This window comes from Meriones unguiculatus, chromosome 2 (genome assembly GCF_030254825.1).
Source record: "Meriones unguiculatus strain TT.TT164.6M chromosome 2, Bangor_MerUng_6.1, whole genome shotgun sequence".
NCBI classification, from domain to species: Eukaryota; Metazoa; Chordata; class Mammalia; order Rodentia; family Muridae; genus Meriones; species Meriones unguiculatus.
Window position 1 is genome coordinate 37446961 of NC_083350.1, and position 21274 is coordinate 37468234.

The following is a 21274-nucleotide window of genomic DNA, read 5'->3' on the forward strand; positions in this document are numbered from 1 at the left end:
AAGAAATGTATTTAAATGACATGTCAATGTATTTTAGCAAAATTCCGTCATTAATGTTTTCCTAACCATATTCAATTCATATAGTAAATAGTTTTTCACTTACATAGCTTTTGAATGTGAAAAGATACCTGATCATATTCAACTTGCAAAACTAAAATCTTGACTGAAGGTGCACTAACAGAGTAAATATGTAGAGGCAGAAATCCAGGTGTGTCCCTGACAGAAGTAAACAGATTGCAAGCGTGGGCTGGGAAAGCAGGCCTGTCAGCATCAGCAGGGGAGACCGTGCGTTCTGAGAGCGGAGGACCCTGACAACATTATCAAAGGAAAACAAAACACTAGGGGAAAACTCTGTTTCCACATAACCATCTGTTCTATAGTGACAATAGGCTAATTATAAGTGTCCACATTTTTGAACACTAGAGGGAGCATATAAGAGAACAAAACTGCAAAACTGGAAGCTGAACATAGTCTCTCAGTATTTTCTACATTGGCTCTCTCTAAGTTGTTCATGCTTAATTCTCAATTAGACTGATAAAATTTTATTTAAACAAGATTCAATGTCATTTTTAAATGTCTTTTCCAGTTAGTTTAAAATTTTCAAAAGTTAATGACAAGAAGATGAACAATATTCAAGCTGAAAAAAGGTAAATGTTATCGTTTTAGAAAGTAAATATACTCTCTCCCCATTTCAGCTGATGTATTCTACTAGAAAAAAACATAAGTGATTGAAAAGATAAGATGATAACATACTTATTATCTATTTTATTGGTTTCTTATACCTCTATTTCTCTTCCAAGCCTTATTCCACCCTAATCCCCTCTACCCCCAAACAGTAGGTAGGACAGAGAGAAAGTTATAGAGGAAAGAGGGTGTATCCCCTATCCTGCTGATTAGGGGCATTGGGTTCCTTGGACAAGTCCAATCTTAGTCCTCAGCAAGCAGTCCCAGCAAGCCAACAAGTCAGCAAGTGCAAACACCACAGCAGAATGAAACAGCAGCAGGGGCAGCAGCTGCTGCACAGGCCCTCTCAGGGCTTTACTATTTAAACCCTTTCCGGAATCCCCAAAATTAAACTATTGCAGTCTGCTGGTGCACAGAGGCAGGTCACAGTCACTTGCTGTGAAGCAGCCTCTCATCCCACACCTGGGATTAAAACAAAAGCATTCACATAACATAACTGGCTTTTTAAAGAACCCCAAAACCCTCAACACAATAACATGCTAATGTTTCAAATATCTAAACATGATGTCTGTGTATTAAAAATAAAACGAGCCTTCTCAAATGTATTTCATGCCAAATTCATGGCTTTATGAAGGAAGAATTTGTTGAGAATTTCAGTATCTGAGGAGCAGTTTGAGAGACATTGGACAAAAGATGAGAACAGTGAAGATTTGATAAGGTTTTGTTTGTTATGTTTTGTTTAGTTTAGAGTTCTGGCATGTAATCATTATTCAGGATGACAACATTTCCCCAAGAAAACCTTTGACCATTTCAAAGGATAGACTGTTGTTTAATTGTGAAATCAAAGAAGGGAAAACAAGAACTCACTCAACCAACTTACTTAAATACGTAAGAGTAACAAAGAATTCATCTAAACTGTATATATAGTAATTATTTATATGCATTCTCAGAAAGTAGAGCAAAATAGTGGAAAGAAAATGGTGATCAACTTATTTTGGTATTTTTATATTGTTGGGGATTATAATATTATTACAATATTTCTGCTCTCCTACTTCCTCTAAACTTTCCACATACCCCTCAGTGCCCTCTTTCAAATTCATGGCCTCTTTTACATTAATTGTTATTTAATGTGTATATGTATATGATGAATATGTATAGACATATGTGTTCCTAAAGAAAGTCAATTCAGTATATAGAATGTTAGTCGTATGTGTGTTTTCAGGGATGACCTCTTGATATTGGATAATCACTTAATGTGCTCTTCCTTGGGAAAGAGTATTGTCTTATTTAGCGTTCCTTAGTTACTTTAGTTCTCTGTGTAGGGTTGAGGTCTCGTAGGCTTTTCCCTGACCACTTTGGCATGTCCACTGGTGTTGCCTTGTTGAGCCTGTGTTTGGGAAGTCATGTTGGTGAGACTTTATGCCTGTAGCTTCTGACATCATAAGGAGACACATCCTCACAGCACACTCCCCCCTCCCCTGGCTCCTTACAATCTCTCTCTTCCCTATCGTTGAGTATCTGCTGCAAGTCAGTCATTACCCAAAAAAACTTCTAAAACATGAAGAGACAAGACAGATGTCACTAGCTTCTAGGAGCTGCCATTCTAGACATAAGAAACAGAGAACAACAACAAAATGTGGAAAATATGTTGTTCAAAGCATCCAAAACTCATGAATATTAACAGAAGTAGGAGCTAGGGAGGCAGCTCAGTTGGTCAAATTCTTGAAGCTCAAGCATAAGGTCCTCATTTTGATCCTCAAAACCCAAGTAAAACATTGGGCACGGTAGCTTATGACTGTATTCTGGGGAGGCAAAGACAGTAGGATCTCGGGGGCTCTCTGGACAGCCAATCTAGCTGAATTGCTGAGGTCTGCTTTTAGTGATATACACTGTCTTAAAAAAAATACTGTGGCAAGTGATTGACAAAACACTTAACCTCTGGCCTCCACATGGATATATGTCAATACATAGAGTGTATACACACACACACACACACACACACACACACACCAGGAAAACAAGACTATGAAACTATGTATGGAGCTGCCAGAATTGGCCTCAAAAAGAAAGCAGTTGAGTACCACATGTATGTGCCTATCACATTGACCCAAGAAATAGCAATATTACTCCAGCTTAAGCAAAGAGAAACAGTTAGAAATCAGAAAAAAAAAAAAAAAAAGAAGAAGGGCAGAGAAGTTGCAGGGAATAACAACAAAAGGAAATGAGCACAGTTAGGAGAAGAAGAGCAGGGACATTGTTAGTACTGTAACAACCCAAGTGAGACAGGATGTTGCCTGGGATTAGGGTGAACGCAGAAAAGAACTGAAGACCTGGTCAAATTTGAACATAGATTCAATCAGGCTTTCACGTGGCTGGAAGATAATTGATAATGGCCCCCAAACATAGTTGAGAGACATCTCGAACTGACATGGGCTGACATGAGAAAGGTGACAGGGTATAATATCTAGAAGAAGGAAGAAGATTGAAAAGCTAGGCAAGGAAAAAGCCAGATGAAAGAAGGCAGTTACTACATAGAGAGCTCTAACAGTCAGGCACCTAGCAATAGAATTTATTCAGAAAAAAAAAAAAAAAAAACAAAAAAAACAAAAAAAAAAAAAACAGCAAGTGAATTACAGACAAAACATAGTAATTTTAGTTCAGACATCGCTGAGGGGGAATAAATGTAGGTGCCAGAGGTGGGGAGTATCAATAGGGTGAGAAAACACAGCACTTTCAAACACATAGAAGAAAGAATATCAGAGACTTCAAGTGATACTAACCCTAGCACCTAATATAGCACAGAATCCTGGCACGGAAAATTGACTGTAGGATTAAATAAATGGGCCATTGGCAATGCGGGCGGAGACAGCTTTCTGTAGTGATGAGGAGAGACCTGGTTGTAATGGCTTTAAGAAAAAGTAACAGTTGTTAAGGTGAACAGACCACTGGTTCACGTTGATTGTAAAGGAAAACTAAGAAATGATATGGCAATATTCGGAGAACTTTAACCAAAATACTTTTATTGTATTTTATTTCATTTATATTTTGAGATGAATCCTCTAAAAAAAAAAACGTTAAAAAATAATACAAGGGTACAAAGAGACAGGGGAAGGCCAGTGGCTTCCTTGAGTGAAGTAGAAGGGAGAGGCTAACCCTCAAGTGAACGGTGGGTTTCAGCCCTTAATATCTTTACTTGGTACTCCTTACAAATGGCTGTTCACGCTCCCCATCAAATAACAGTGAGGCTTTGGACATGCGTCACTCCAGGAGTGGTGACCCGAGCCCATGATATCCCAGCCTTTAGGAGGCAGGGACAACAACATAGAGCTCAAGGACAAGCTGAGATGCTTCGTAAGTGCCCATCGCCAACCTCCATAAAATTGTACTGAAAATGAGAAAATGCTTGCTCAGTTCTTTGATGGATTTTATCTGCTTATGCTGATAAGGAATGGGGTTATTTTTGTCCCAGCCAGTTTCCGCAGTTCTACTAGTGACTGACACAAGCTCCCTGTCCACCCACACCCACAAAAAAAAAAAAAAAGAGTAACATCCAGTCCATTGCATGGTGTTCTACCTTCTGTACAGCTATGTTTGGTTTCTATATACCTCGAGTAATTATTATAATCATAAGATTCCTCTTTTCAGAAATTTGGTCACAATTGTTTATGCATTATACAAAAGAACTCAGAATGTAGAAGCAGCACACCTAAAAAGCTCATTCCAATGTGTGTAAACATTAATAATTTGACAAACATTGAAAGGAAAACAATAGCTGATTATTTTAATGCAATCATCTTTGACAACAGAAATTCTCATCAGGAGAGTTGTTTTACATAAGTATGAAGTTATTAGTTCTGGTGTTCACAACTAGTTGGAATTTTAGAACATATTAATATGATTCACTGCCATAAAATAACAGATGAACATATGTGCTTATGAGCTCCAAAGGCTTACCTTCACATTTGAAACCATGATCTCATTCAGGAGTAACTACAGAAATTATTCAAAGAAATTTTCAAAGCATTAATTTAGAAATCAATAGAAAGAGGGAGATGGATTTGTCTTGTGTTTTGTGGTCACTGTGTAACTTAGCATGGTCTTTGAGCATTCTGTGCTGCTGTAACAACTCACCCAAAACTAAAGCTCTCCTTCCCACAAGTAATGTTCTTTAAGGGTGGGTCCTTAAGTTTATTCATGAATATATCTTTCAGGGTCTTCAGAACAACAACTTACACTTAACAGAGATTCAATATACGTTTCATAATTCATGAATACACGTTGAAGAGAAAACTAAGAACAATAAGGAAAGGTACAGTCCTAGGGCAAGGTTTAAGAACACGATATGCTTAAAAATGAGTTCTAGAAATTCCTTATGTTGTAGTAAAACATTGTGCTGTCCTATACTAGGTTAGAAACAACAAAATGGTCTAGCCACGAGTCATGTGTGAAGTTGACAATTTCGGAGAGCAGTGGACTTAACACATAGACACTTAGAAACTTCTAAAATAAGTTGAATTCCTTATAAACTACTCATGCGCTCCCTAGAATAGTACCATCTATTATACCTTGAATCCCAATTGCTCTGATAAAACACTGACTAAAAACAACTTGGGGAGAAAAGGATTAATTTTTATTTCACCTTACAAATCATGGGTCATGAACCATCGCTGAAGGAAGTCAGGGCAAAATTGAAGGCAGGAACCCAGAAGCAGGAACTGAAGCAGAGACCATGGAAGAAAGCTGCTTTCTCTCTTGTTTCCGGCTCAAATTCAGCTACCTGTTTACACAATCCAGGACCACCAACTCAAAGGTAGCACCACCCACAGTGAAACAGATTTTCCTACATCAATCAGAAATCAAGAAAATGCCCACAGACATGGCCTCAGGACAGTCTGATACAGGCGAGTTCTCAGCTAAGTTTTCTTCTTCCCACATGTCTCTAGTTTGTGTCACGAGAACTAACTTTAGAGACAAAGCTCAAAGTACAGAATGAACGCCTGTGAGTGAACTCAGTGGTTGTTTTAGCCCTTTGCTTGAATTCTTCTCATCCACAGAAAGTTCTAAGAATGTGTGCAGACACTTAACAATAGCATAAATCAGATTTAAGGAGAAATATCATCAATGTAGACATTTGTTCAGAATACTATGATATATAGAAGAGATTAAGAACCACTGACATCAAAAGAAAATTGAGTTGGTCAGTGTTATTGAACTTGGCATTTTTCTGTTCTATACAATATAATTTAAATTTTGTGATAAGGTACAATGTGAGGAAAGAAAGTTGCCCAGCAGTGTTAATGATTGGGATGGTGTTAGAGAAAAAAAAATGTTAGGAATCATCAAATGTTTCTTGTTCCAGATAAGCCTATGTTTTTCATAGGGAAGAATCTACTTACGCTGCGCTGAACATCGTAATAACAGTAGACTTGAACACACACATATAATCTGAGTCATTTCAGTTATTCTACACATAAGAATTGTCCTTAACGGTGTCTGAGTAGCATATGCACAGTCCAGGAAGAATGACAAGGATCATCAGTAATATTCTGTGATTACATTGTTTGTAATTTTTAGCTGGAAGTGAGATCTGGGATTTTAATCACTTTGAGACCTCCTATCTTTCCATCTTCAGACAATAAATAAATAAATACACAGACAAATTCATGTAATATGAGGCAACATTTGTCTTAAGTTGACAGGTTACCTCAGGAGTGTATTCTGATTTGAGCATTAACTAGATAGGGTTCTATTATTTTCATTTCAATAAATATCAGTTTCTGGTTCTTGTTTAGAGATGATATCACTGACTTTAGCCTCCTAGACAATACAGGAAATTTTAATTTAGAGAAGTCTTTTTCTAATGACCTATCAATATAATGAAAATGGTTTGCTCATATATAGACCAGAAAGGAAATAAACAAACATGATTTCAAAGTAGGGCTACTTTTTTTGTATTTTTTAATGTGGTGGAAGGGAAATGGCTCACAACTAAGAATAGAAAAATACACATGTTATTATGAATCAATTTAATACTTGTTTCCCTGATTTAAGAATTCAACAACCAAGCTGTGGTGGTGCATCCCTGTAATTGCAGCACATGGGAGGCAGGGACAGGAAGATCTCTGTGAGTTTGAGGCCAGCATCATCTACAAAGTGAGTCCAGGGCAGCCAAGGATACACAGAAAAAGCTTATCTCAGAAAAAACAAAAAAAAGAATTCAACAAATTCTCTCACTCATCTAACTCATCAAATACAGCAAAAAGCAAAAACAACTGTCAAATCCCAGCCATCATGATAGACCCTTCCTTCAATGTAGTACAATAATATAACATGATTATTTCCCAAATTATCTTTTCTTCCCTGGAAAGACCTGTACAGGACTGGAGCTGTAGATAAGTGGTGGAGCACTTATCCAGTATGTACAGGCTCTCAGTTGAATGATTGGCACTAAAACACACACATGCACACACGCACACACGCACATTTGTACATAACATGAGACCCCAGAATCATGCTTGTTACATTTCCCTTTTATGTTCTAAGCAATGATATTGAAAAGCTGCACAACATTCACAGTCTACTGATGCACTTATTTATTTGAAAAATGAAAACTGCAGGATCTAATTTATCCACTATTAATGTTGCCTCAGTTCCAGTACCTAAATGTAAGTATACCTTCCCAAAAAAGAAGAAAGAAAGATAAAAACGACTGTTACCAGGAAAATAGTAATCCCTATAGCAAGGCTTAAATACGTTTTAAGTGTCATTCTGAATCTGAAAAGGCATCCGTATGTATTCTCCTGCTGGTAGAAAAAATAATGAAAAGAAAAACTCTGCAAGACAGCTTAACAATATGGATTGAAGAATTTAAAGCTTCCATTTTTTTATTGAGAAAATACAAAGTCAAAATAAATATAAATGATATCATAAAACAGAGGAGTAAAATGTCTAGTTTTTCAATGCAAACATGATATTTAAGGTTCACTTTTGTACAAATGGCTTTGAGCAAGGAACTTAATCCATATCACCTTAGTTTTTTACATCTGAGAAATAACACTTATAAGGATTAGATGGGTTAGTATTTTGAAGAGTATTTAGAAGACAACCTGGTGGAATGCAGTAGTTTTGCTAGCTTTATTTGTTACCAAAGCTGCTGCTCCTAATAATATTTAATAGATGTTTAATAACCACAAAAAGTTACAAATAAGTTGTATGGCTAACATTAACAGGGCTATCACTTAACTTATAGCTACCATATAGTAGTTATATCGTGTGCTAGTTATACTCAATATTATTAAAAAAACAGATAACAGCATTGTATATAATTCACATTTTTCTTACTTCAAGCTCATCAAAATAGCCATACCAAAAGACCGAAGATAAATATAACAAAATGTTCAGCATTATCTATTTCAGTGTAATATTATCTTTTATTTTCTCATTGGAAGCATCTCCCCAGATGTTTAATAATACTATATAATTTCTGAAATCAGAAAAAAACATAGTTTAAAAATAGTATCCTTTTCATCCTGAGTGAGTTGTCCCAGAAGCAAAAAGACATACATGGTATATACTCACTCATATAGACATACAACATAGGACAAACCCACTAAAACCTGTGCATCTAAAGAAACTAAGCAAGAGAGAGGACCCTAACTAAAAAGTCCAATCCCCATCCGGAAAGGCAAAGAGGATGGACATCAGAAGAAGAAGAAAACAGGAAACAACCTAGGAACCTACCACAGAGGGCCTCTGAAAGCCTCTGCCCTACAGACTATCAAAGCAGATGCTAAGCCTGATGGGCAACTGTTGGGCAGAGTGAATGGAATTTTATGTAAGAACTGGGAAATAGTAAGAGCTGGAGAGGACAGGGTCTCCACAAGGAGAGCAACAGAACAAGAAAATTTGAACACAGGGAACTTCCCAGAGACTCATACTCCAACCAAGGACTATTCATAGAGATAACCCAGAACCCCTGCACAGATGTAGCCCAGGGCAGTTCAGAGTCCAATTGGGTTACATAGTAATGTGAAGAGGGACTGCCTCTGACATGAACTGACTGGCCTGCTCTTTAGTCACCTCCTCCTGAGGAAGAGCAGCCTTACCAGGCCATAGTAGAGGACAATGCAGCCACTTTTGATGTGAACTGATGGACTAAGATCAGAAAGGAGAGGAGAACCTCCCCTATCAGTGGACTTGGTGAGTGGCATGCATGCAGAGGGAGGAGGGAGGGTGGGATTGGGAGGGGAGGGAGGGGCTTATGGGGGGGATGCAGAATGAATAAAGTGTAATTGATGAAAAATTTTAAAAAAAGGGAAAAAATAATTTAAGAACCTTAAATGACTTTCAAAAGTGGAAGAAAACATGGAGTTAGTCAATTTACATGGAGCACGTCTCGCCCCTGGGGGCAATGGTCTCCTGAACCTACTCAGACCTTGGACACCACCACTGCTAGTTCTAGAACTGATGCAGGATGTTCCAACGAGGGGGTTAAGGCTTCTCATAATATTTCCTATAAGCCCACACCTGTTTGTTTATATCCCCCATTTTTATTCATTATTAGCCAGATAGAGCCAAGTAATTGTGGTAATGATACTTGCTTTTTTGCCCAATGCTGTAATGCTAGTAAATTTACTAGCTGGTTACTCGCATGCCTCGCTGGGTGCCTGTGCCCATTGATGCCCTCACGCTATGACTCTCTTCAGACAGAAAAGGGATCTTGGAATTACAGCTGCCATTGTTACTGCCATCTCATTGGCGGCAGTTGGAGCTACCACGGGGGCATTAGCCATGAGTCATACTGGGCAGACTGCTCAGACCCTGAATAACCTTTTAGCCAATGTAGCTCATGCCTTAGATGTACAAAAAGGAATTAATGCTCAACTAAAAGGAGGTTTGATGGTGTTCAATCAGAGGATTGACCCCATGCAGGAGCAAATTGATACCCTATGGCAAATCACTCAACTTGGCTGTCAATGAAAGTACGCTGGACTTTGAGTCACTAGCATACAACATGAGAATTTTCCCTGTGCTGCAAATCTGTCTAAACAATTGTCGAGCTATATTTTAGGTAATTGGACTGGAGAATTCGATACTACGATGGAGCAGCTGAGAGTGGCCATTGCCACGATAAATTCTACCAGAGTGGACGCAGGACTAGCCACAGGATTATCATCATGGATTGCTGCAGCTATGAATCATCTGAAGGAATGGGCGGGCATAGGAGCGTTAGCAGGCCTTCTGGTGTTGGTCACCTTGGTTTGCCTGTGGTATATATGCAAGATTAGAGTCTCACAACAGCGTAATGCAGCCATGACCATTCAGGCCTTTACAGCCATTGAAACAGGACAGTCTCCCCAAGCATGGTTGGCTACCATAAAAAGCCAAAATGTTATGCTCAGGATGCGAGGCTAAGCACTGCATTCAGGGTCAGCCGCTTTGGTCCCAGAGAAGAGCATGTCTGATTGCATCCAGGTTGATGCCCCAGGTCCCGCCTCAGAGAAAAAGGTATCGGACGGGTCTGATGCTCTTTGGGTGGATGACACCTAAATGAACATCAGTACAAAGTCCCAATTTATTTCTAATATCAGAGATCAGACCTCTACTCTTGCCTGATGCATCTAAAACAAAAAGGGGGAACTGTAGAGAGCCGTGTAATGCCGCGCCTGAAAGATGGAGCTGGTTTCTGCCTTCCACCTTCCGGATGGTGAGTGCTCTCTGTCACAAACAACTCCACATTTGGCTAAGGCTGAGGATCTGGCTTGCTTCCATGTATGTGGACCTATCTGCATTGCCCACGTGGCATGCTGAGGTTGGCTACCCAGAGGCTATTTAAGCTGTGGGCTGGCTTTCCCCAGGGTCAGATGATTGTTCAAGGTTCCTGAATAAACTGCATTGAAAAAAAAAAAAAAAAAGAAGAAGTGAAAAATAGTATCCTTTGTTTGGCATTAATTTTATATATAAATTTATTTTTTTTAATTTAAAAAAATTATTTATTTCATGCATATGAGTGCTCTATCTGCATGAAAACAGAAGAGGGCATCGGATTCCAGTATAGATGGCTGTGAGCCATCATGTAGTTGCTGGGAATTGAATTGAGGACTACTGGAAGAGCAGACAGTGCTCTTAACCACTGAGCCATCTCTCCAGCCCTTTGCACATTCATTTTATATTGGAAGCTTGATATCTTGATATCATTTACCAGGCTTTCAATCAGAATTTATCATCAATCCGTTGCAATTTTTATCACCTACTTCTCAAAAATTGCCTGTGAAATTTTTTATAAACTAGCTCCATAAAAAGACCCTGTCATCTATTTTGTTTAGAAAGTATGCTTAGCTCAGATTTGTATTCCTTTCTCTTCTCCAAATAGATAGACTTAAATATTTGAAATCCTCAGAGGAGCAATGTGGAAAAACACAATCCAAGTAACAATGAAATCTATTACATTGATTTTATTATCTATCACTTTACTATTGCCTGAAGCATACTATTACTTTAAAGCTGCTTGAGTTTCTTACCAGCTAATTCTCTATGTGTTAAATGATTTAATTCATTAACACAGAAAGAGAGAGAGAGAAAGATGGTAAGAGGTGGTTATTAATTATACCTGTGCTTACAGAATCATCCTCTCACTAGCATTCTAAGGCACAAAATTTAATAGAAAGTTATATTTTAACATTTTTTAAAATGCTTCTCAGTTTTGGTATGGTAAAATGCAGAGTAGTAAATACATGGGGATTCATACTATTAAGTGTGCTGTTGGCTTCCATTCATTCCTAATTTTAGAACTTAGCGAACGCCACAGAGATCATTCTCTATAGTTTGCCTTATAATGCATTCTATGTGCATGGATTCATTAACTAAAAGTACTGTAGGATTTCCCAGAGCAATAAATCACAGAACCTCAAGTCAACAAGAAACACCATTAGGGGACTCAAGAGATGGCTCAGTGGTTAAGAGCACTGCCTCTTCTTCAGCAGCCTGGGATTCAATTCCTAGCACCCACATGCTAGCTAAGGACCACCTGTGAGTTCAAGTTCAGGGGATCCTGTGCCCTCTGCTGGCCTCCATGGTGCACAAATATACACACATACAGGCAAGACACATAATGCATTTGATATTTATTTAAAAAGGAAGAACACTCCAAGGCAAAAATATATGACAAATAATTGTTAATTCTATTTTTAACCAATGCCAGATGGATTTTCCAAGTTTTCTAAGTTTAACCTCAGTTGCACCTGTTTTTATGTATGAAATTATAAGAAATTATATTTATAAATTAAATTTATGTATGAAATTATAAGAAAAAACTGTGTTTTCCATTCACAGATTAACCTAATTACCTTTGAAATCAGTCATGAAATAATCCTAGCTCACTAAGAGAACCAGTCCTATATTGCCTCCCTGATACCTACTCACAAATGCCCTTCTTATTTAATATAAATGTAAAATTTATGCATAGCATGTTACACTTTGCTTCATTTATATAATAGTACTGTGACAAAATTTAAAACCGTGAGTTGTTACAAAGTTAAAAGCTATAAATAGTCTGAACAAAAAGATAATTCAGCTAAACCACTTAAGACTGATTATTAAAGATTCCAGTAAACAAACATTTAATGCAGAACATTTCACAATTTTCATCTTCAGGCTGGAACGTCCTTTCAGAAAAAAGAGATTACCACCAGCATTTTGAATTATTTGAGAAATGTTTTAAGCGGTAGATTTGTTTCTGCATTTCTTAGTGAAAATTTGACCAGTGACATCTGCTATACTATTGTGTGTTGTAGTAAATTAAAAGGAGGGTATTGGTCTGTACAATGTTATTATTTTCCCTATGATTGTTGCAAAGGTATTATTTAATCTGTTTTCATAAAAATAAGACTCAGAAATCTGTTAAATTTTATAATTGACTCATTTATATTGGTCTGGGCAGATATTTTATCTATGCTGTCTCAATAACCTCATTATCCATCTTCCAGCCCCCATCCAATGGTACCCGCCTTAGTCATTTTTATTTGGGCTATCTTCCATCCATAATCCTAAGATACTTCTTAATTTTTTTCATATTTTTTCCTGACCATTTCATCCTTGGAGTCTTTCCTTCCTGCCCATGTGCTTTATTCTCCATGCTAATTTATCATGACATCCTTGATTCCTCTCTTCCTGTCTGTTTGCCTTTTTCTTGTGATTTTCTTTTTCCCAAAGCCCAGGAACCTTACCCATGTTTACCCCATTCTGCCCCGCTCAGGTTTTAGGCCTTTAATCAACCAATCGGTTATAGTGTGTTAGGCAGGGATACACAACAAGGATAGGTTTATCAAGGCAGCAACCAGTTCTTGAGGGCCAGTAATTAGCATCAGAACACAAGTATCAGACCAAGCCCCAACAACTGTGCTTAATATTGATTATTTTAATAATAGCTTTTTGAATTCAGGTAGGCAAGCCGGATCTAGCCACTGTACTAGCTGGTTAAGACACTTGCTAAGTAGTAAATAAACACACGAGAAAGTCCAGTCTGTTCAGTAAGAGCAGTCCTTGTCTCTTTTTCTGGTTCATTGTTCATTCATAATTATTTAATCAGTTATAATTGAATTGGATATTATAAAGAGAGAGATGGGATTTCTAGAAAAACCAAAGGCAGTTTTATTCACCCTCCCATTTGAATAAAACTTCAAAACAACTTTTGAAACAATTTTCACATATATGAAGCATTTAGCTTTCTGGGCTATGATGAAAAAGACTGAAATGTAGCTCTCTACATGTGTTCATATGGCACTGATAGTCTTTTACAAACATGTAGCACCTAAAGTTATAAGCACGCTTCCATTTTTATTGTTACTAAAATGAATAACATTTGTTCATGCACAAGATTTTACTTGGAAAGTGTTTAATTTATCCTTAAACATCAGTAATGTAGAAAGACATTATTGCCTTTACTGGCTATGGTAACTATTGATGCAAAAAAGAAATTGACACTTAGCACTAGTTAGTATATGTTCATTTATAAATCTGTACTGCTTACGGACTCAGTATTATGATATTCTGAAAATAAAGAAAGTGAAATGTAAGAAGATTCTCAGATATGAACTTTAAAAAGAGAGAGAAAAGGAGGCAGTAAACGGGAGGGTTTAGAGGAAAGATAGGGATAGAAAATGTGCAAAAATATCTTATTTTCAAAAATATTAAGTAATCAAACAAAAATGAAGTATTATTCATGAGGTTTGTACAAAAAGAAAAGGTAGACTCTTTAAACCTTAAGTTGTAATTAAAATGGAAAAAAAGAGAAAACAAATACTGTGTAGTGATTGACAGCTACACAACTGCTTTTATTCCAAGTTAATAAAAGTTCACTGTTAATTTATATCAAAATATATTATACTTTAAAAACACAGTACTATCAATACAGGAATTGAATATTGCATGTAATAATTTATATCGTGTATAACTTCACATCATATGTACTGCCAGAATATTAAATATGGCAATTGATGTATTAATTGCAACAAGTCTTGGGTAGAGGAATGAACAAGCTTTGTAGAGTTTACAAAAGTTTTCAGTTATGTGTTCTTTAAAACTTCATGAAAAACATGCTTAGTCATGTATGCTCTATCATTCAAAAACAGACCAAGGCTGCACAACTGCAAGATGCCATAGGTTAAACATGCCCTATAAATATTTTGTCCTGGAAATAACTCCCATTCTTCTTATATAAATAGCCTGTTCTGAGGTTTAGTTCTAGTATATACACTGACATATTCAAGCCTAGGATGATGATGTCCACAGAAAGTTAGTTGACAATATCACATCATTTCCCACTCATAAATTTCAGGCTTGTGTTGAGATTTTTACCCAGATAGGCCTTGGAAGTGAATGAAACCCTGCAAGCATCAAATGAAGAAGTTATCTCATCTTCTGTTTTGTTGCATTTTTAATCCTTTATGAAGTACTTTTCCCTAACATATATATATATATATATATATATATATATATATATATATATATATATATTTAATGAATACACGGAAAAATTAACAGACTCCTCTATTTGCATCCCTAATTCTAACCAAAACCTAGAGAGAGGTTAAATGTTTTCTCGTATATTTTCTTGCTCTTAAAATCCCTAAATAATAATAATGCAAAGAACCAAGGTCATGAGTAGTGGCTTCTGGTTAATTTTGTCCAAAACAGTGAGTGCCCTGACACCTATGACCCACAGAGACAAAATTTTGTCTAGCTACCTTTCTCTTAGTATCATCCTGTAAACAAAACAAACTATACCTTTTGGTGCTATTGGTTTCCTGTGTCAACTTCCTTTAAAAAAATACAAAGCAGGGGTGTGTAAGAGGAACTGGTCTAAAGTGTTCATTTTTGTTAAAGCATGATAATGTTGCAAATGAAAACATAACCAACCAAACACAGCAGGTAAAAGGATAACAAAGGAACAAACATCTTTAGAGTTCGCTCTCGGGGCATAACCCTTCCATCTGCCAGCTAGTTGTGAAATAAGCGAGCCTAGGAAAACCCTGCAAACACAAACAAGTTTCCTGACCCGTCGGTGCCTACCACCACTCTCAGGACCTTGGCAATACCGTGTTCTGTTTGCGGAGAAACATACAGGAACATTCATCACCGGCAAAACGAACTCTGACCATGGATCTTACTAACAGGCTTTGGATTCGTGCACTGAGGTAATGCTGGGAAGACTCCTCTCAGCGGGGCTGGAAATGACAGGAAGATAATCTCTAGAGGCCAATCATGAGAAAGACCTCACATCTCCTTCCTCTTTACTTCGGAAACCTAGCTACAATTTCAGATTTAGGATACGGTTGCTCCTCCCCTGATCTTTCCAGGGAGACCACCACCACCTTAGAAGTTTTCCTTCTTGCAGCTGGAACCGCAGAACAGCACCAGGAGAGGAGAGAGCACCCTAGGCATCCCCCAGCCACCAGAGGCAGCCAGGTTGAGAAGGAGACACCCCTCAGGCACGCAGGCAGTCTCAACACCTCTCCAATCCATCTCACCCGAGCGGGGAGGGGCTGAGTACGGGGAGTGGGGGGAGGAATGGCGGGGGAGGGGAAAACAATCCCAGTTCTGAGGAGCCAGGATGCCAGTGGCAGGACTACAAAGCATACACAGCACACAGAGGTACACACATACGCACGCCCCAGTAAGCCCTACAGCTCAGGTTCAATGCCAAGTGATGACAGAATTAAAGGAAGGAAGTGAAGAATGGCGACACTCGGAGTGGCGCGAAGGCCCAGAGTTGCTGGAAACATTTGGGAAAGGGCAGGAGATGCTTCAGGAATCGCGAAAGTGAGAAAGTCCCAGACATCTCCCCTTCCACAAAGCTGAATTCTCCGGTCAGTACCCAGAGTCGCCCTCTTCTTTTAGTGGGGCTTGAGAAGAGAGGAAGGGAACCGGAGCCGAGCTTCCCCTCCCAGTGCCCTCCCTGGCCTGGCCCAGGGCCCAGAAGCCGCCCCCCTTCAGCTTGGCTTCCAGGGGCTGCCAGGCCGTGGGGTGACTTGCCAAGGGACTCCGGGGGGAGCAGCAGGGCAGGCGAAGAGCATCGCACCAGCTCGGGCCAGCCCGTGCTCTCGTCTTCTCTCGTCGACACACCCCCAGTTAACCCCTTCCCCTGACACCTCTGACAGTCCGGGGCAGGCAGTCGCTTGCCTCCCTCCCTCCCACCATCCTGCCGGGTCTATCGATTAAAACACTAGTTGATTTCCGTCTGATTAAAAAAGGAGAGAAAGTGCTACAACTCTTCTCCCGAGTAGCCAGAGCAAAGGAAGTCGGTCTGCAGGCATCCCTCCGTACTTGCTGGGAGTTTGGAAATGCTAAGGTCCCAAGCGAAAAGGGGGGACCGGAACCCACCCGAGGGGCGCGGGGAGCCCCACTCCCTTCCCACCCCTGCGCCTCTCACCTCCTTAAGTTCTTTGGCCACGTCCTTCAGGTCGCCCAGGACTAACTCCAGATCCTCCACTATGATCTTGATCTGCTCCTTCACCTTGGTTTTGGAGGCTGCCGGCGGTCCCTCGGCTGCAGAGGACGAGGAGGGGTTCCCCTTGGACTTGGCTGACATTCTTCGGGGGGGCGAGCGAGCCAGGTCAGGACAGGCGAGCGAGCGGAGGCTGCTGCGCGCCCGGGTCCCTGGTGCTGCTCCGGCCGCTCCCACCCCGGTCCCCCCACATGTCGGCTGCTCGGCGGACGGCGGCGGGTGGCTGCGCCGTGCGCTCGGCCGGGCGGCCGCACCGTGGTGCTGCCATCAACTCCCCGAGACCAGGCGCTCGGCGCGGGGCTGCAGACGGGCGAGCAGCGCGCCTGCGCCTCCTCCCGCCGCCGCCCGCCGCTCGCACGCACACTCGCGGGTGGAGAGGGGCCGCGCGGCGCCGCCGGGGTGGGGGCGGGGGGTGCTGTCAGCTGGACCGCCCCGGGGACATCCCCCTGGGGTCTCTCCCGGACCTCCTCAGCGCCGCCGCGCCTGGGGACAAGTTTGCGAGTTGTCCACCCTTACATCCTCATTCCGAAAGGTCCCTATCACCGCAGCCCGAGGCTGCGTGTCTTCTCCCAGCCAGCCCAGGCTCCTTCGGCTGCGCCCTCCAGCAAAGACCTGGCTTCGTCCGTAGGGAACCACTGTGTGATCAGAAGCTCGAGTCCCAGTCTGTAAAGTGACCCTAAATGTCTATCCAGCGCCAAGGAATATTCAGAGACCTTCAGTCACTCTCCCGATGACCAAGTTGAATAGACTTCTGTTTCTGCGGCTGGTCCGGATGCGGGGAAGGGAGGGTGCTGCAGTGGGGCATTGGACACAGCTAGGGAAACTCAACACCTGAAACACTTAAAATCTACTAGGGTGTTTGGAAGAGGTAGGATAGCACTGCTGTTTCTACAAAGCCAATGGCAGGTTTATTAATGCAGTCACACTAGAAATTCCCCTTGAGACTGCCTGAGTCATCTTGCTTGTGTCTTATCTATGTCAACTCTTTTTTTCCCCTTTTTCTCTTTTTGTGACCGATGCTAGAGTACGTTTTTGATGATGAACATCTCCAGTGAAAGTGTAGTAAGAATTTGCCTCCAACTTCTCTTTTATAAATGGATGTGTCTTCTAAGACTTGTGAATCTAAACAAATAGGAAACAACTTTGAGATTGTTTAGGGGAAGATACCTAGAAAAGTGAATTAATAGGATGCCTTTAGCTCACTCTCAGGAGGTGGCTGCCATCTCATTAGCTCAAGTTTTAATTTCCTTAGAAGCACATCCACGGGCTGTTAGTTACTGACCTAGCAAGGTGCCTCTACTCTGCTACTCCTCCGAACATTCCCTTTATAGGTAGGCTTCTCATCCTGGCCCTGCCTTAGCTCAGCTCCTGCTCTTGCTTCTCATCCTTCATGTCTGGAGGCCATGCTTTCAACATGAAGAAAACCTGACAGTTCCTTTCTTCCTAATTTCCGGGCTAATAACCAATCTCCAAGAGAGTAGTTCCTTTGCATATGTGTATGTAAATTGTGATTGAAGGAACTGAAGGAAAACGAGAGAGAGAGAGAGAGAGAGAGAGAGAGAGAGAGAGAGAGAGAGAATGAAAGCATAGACATTACAAAATGGGGTCAAACCAGTGGGAAATCAGAAAAAAAAAGCTAACAAAAACAACCAAACAATTAAGAGACACAGAAGGAAGGTGGGAAGCAGTTAACAGTATCAGAGAAATAGAAAGGTAAAATATTAAAAGAGCCAGTTTGCAAACAACATAGGGGAGCGGGAGCAGAAAAATATTTAAAGTGTTAAATGACTAACATGCTGGAGTTACTGAAGCAGAGGGAAATAATTGGGTGGTCCTCTCTTACCTCTTTGGATTCCTTTATGAAGCTGTATCAGTAGAACTAGTTGTATCCAGTTGTATCCAGTTTACAAACACTACCACTGCACATTCCAAATCACTTTTTTTTTTTTTTGTATCTGAGAAAAATAGATGTTAGAGATGGCAGGAGCTATGGTGAGGAAAAAAAAAAAAAGGAGAAAATAATGATCATCTAGATTCAAATATTTGAGTCCTTGTAGTGAGTGGGGAAGTCTAAGAACTCAAAACACAACGATCTTACAGAGGGTAATGGCGAAGAGGAGATGTTGTGATATCCCATGCATGATGACTAGTTCTTGTAAATGTTGATTTTATTTTCTCAGAAGAGGGGATGAGATGAGAGCCATACCCAAGCTTTATGAATACACGGCTTGGGCTGAGTCCAGAGCATTTTTATCTCTGTGCTATCTCTTCTTAAGCCTAGGCCTGGAAGCTTCTAACCTCTGTATGCTCTAATCTTCTGTAAGCCTGGACCTTGAAGGCTTCAGATTTCAGCCTCCATCTGCTAACCCAGGCCTAAAATGTTTTCGGCCTTTGAGACTTATTGCTGAGTGAATCCACCTTTTCTAGTTCTCTCTGAACTCTACGGCTGGCTCAAACTTCTCTCCAAGGTGACTGATTCAAATTGGCCTCTCTGAGCTTATGACTAAATCGCTCTGCTTGAAAATACTGCCCCTGAACTGCACTAACTGCACTGAACTGCGCAATTGAACAGACGTGTACAAACTCAACTGAACCACGTGTAACTGCACCAAACTGTGCTGTTGTCCTGAACTCTGCTATACTGTCTCCATGCACTCCCTGCTCCCCTGACCCTTCTCTCTCTGATCTACTCTTAAGTAGCTTCTCTTTCCTGTCTGTTCTCCTGAGAGTTGGGCATATCCTATCTCTGACTCATTCTGTCAAATCTTTCTCTGATTCATCACTTTCTCTCACTCTCAATTAGATATCGTTGTTTAGGATTAAAGGTATATACTAAATTTCAGCCAGAGGGATATATATATATATATATATATATATAAAGGTATGTATGTTTTATTAAAGGTATGTCTATATTAAAGGCATCTCTATATTCCAGCTGGATCACACAGACCTAGTTGGTTGTGATCTTTGCCAGAGCAGCCATGTTGCTAGATTAAAATTTCTCTACAAATTCTCTCAAAATACATGTAAATGTTAGGTTACTTGAGATCTTTCCCTAAAGAGTGAACAGAACAGAAACAATTCCAATCTGCCATAATGATATCTATTGCTACTGCTACTGAACCGAACTGTTGTAGTTCAAAATCAAATCACTGTCATGCTGAGCATATTCTTGAATTCCCCATCACAACTTTCTCAAAAAAAAAAAAAGAAAAAAAATGACCCTATCTACATCTATGCATATTATACAGCAACTAAAAGTAGAAAGTTGAAATTGTCTTTGGGAGCCAGCTTTAACTCATCTTAGACTCCTTCAGACATCAGTGTGAATGATGTTTGAAGAGTCAAACTATAGGGACCAAACGCATACACACCTAGTAAGATTTCTGATTAATATTTCTGTAAATGTGCCTATAAACTAGTGTTAGCTATACATGAGGGCATACTCCATACCTCACCATAAACTTAGGACAACAGACTTAAAAACAGATAGGTGTTCCTCTTAGTTGATGGACTGATTTTATGGCCAGAATTTGTGTGTGTGTGTGTGTGTGTGTGTATAGCAGAAAGCTAGATAAATATGGAGGATCACTTAGTGGCTGATTCTAAGATTACAAACCTGTACCATGGGTTTGTGGTTTTAACCCAACTTATCTCTAAAGATCAGTTAACTCACAATAAGCACAAAATGGGACCACAATGCTTCCTCCTACTTACTTACCCATAAATTTACCTATATTTGTATTGATACTATTACTATACTACTCTACTATCTAACAATGATTCTCAAAAATTTCACAAAGATTACTCTCTAAAAATCATTTTCATGTGTATGAATGTTTTGACTGCGTATAAGAACACGATGTATATGCAATGCCCACAGTGGCCGGAAGATAGTGTCAGATCTGTAGAACTAGACTCACACATGGACATGAGCTGCCACCTGATTGCTGAACTGGACTCTGGAAAAACAGCAAGCTTGCTAATCACTAAGCAGCTAAGCAATCTTTATAGACCTTAACAATTACTTTTATTGGATGTTTTTCCTTTACATAAGCTTATTTTGTTTGTAAGATCCCATATAAACATTAAGAATAGAATACCTGAAGGCTTTTAGTATAAAGAAAAGTTTTATATTCATCAAAATACTTTTCACTGAGAGTCGGAGAGGACGTTTTAGAAGAGGTGGAAGTTGAGGGAAAAGACATTGTTGGTGCTACATTGATCACTGGCTGCATTATGTATTTCCAGGCAGTTATTATCAAACTCTAACACGCATCATAACTTGCCGGATACACGGATTAGTGAACTTAATCCCCCAGGGCGACCTAACTTAGTAGGTTTGCAGGTTGATTTGGGAATTTTACTTGAACAGACTTACAGGATAGTAGGTGGCCACCCTTTGCAAGGCATTGTTAGAAAGATTACCATTTAGGCTTCTTTTAGCTTCACTAAGCCTTATAGCCCTGGGTATCCTAGAACTGATTTTATAGATCATCCTGGCCTCAAACTCACATAGAACCTCCTGAGTTCTGACATTAAAAATGTATGCCAGCACAGACAGCTAATGCCTCTTTCTTTTTAATC

At 39.9% G+C, this 21274-nt stretch overlaps 1 protein-coding gene across 2 annotated transcripts in view; it reads right to left on the reverse strand.

Annotated features, from left to right (window-relative positions):
* Prr16 (proline rich 16) overlaps nucleotides 1-17027 on the reverse strand; it is a 204879-nt gene extending 187852 nt beyond the window's left edge. The window contains exon 1 of one of the 2 annotated variants that reach the window (XM_060377279.1): nucleotides 16613-17027. In XM_060377279.1, the coding sequence (XP_060233262.1) occupies nucleotides 16613-16771 (159 nt within the window). In that variant the 5' untranslated portion in view covers nucleotides 16772-17027. The remainder of the gene's footprint in view (nucleotides 1-16612) is intronic. The other variant, XM_060377281.1, reaches the window with a different exon arrangement.
* Between the last annotated feature and the right edge of the window lie 4247 nt (nucleotides 17028-21274).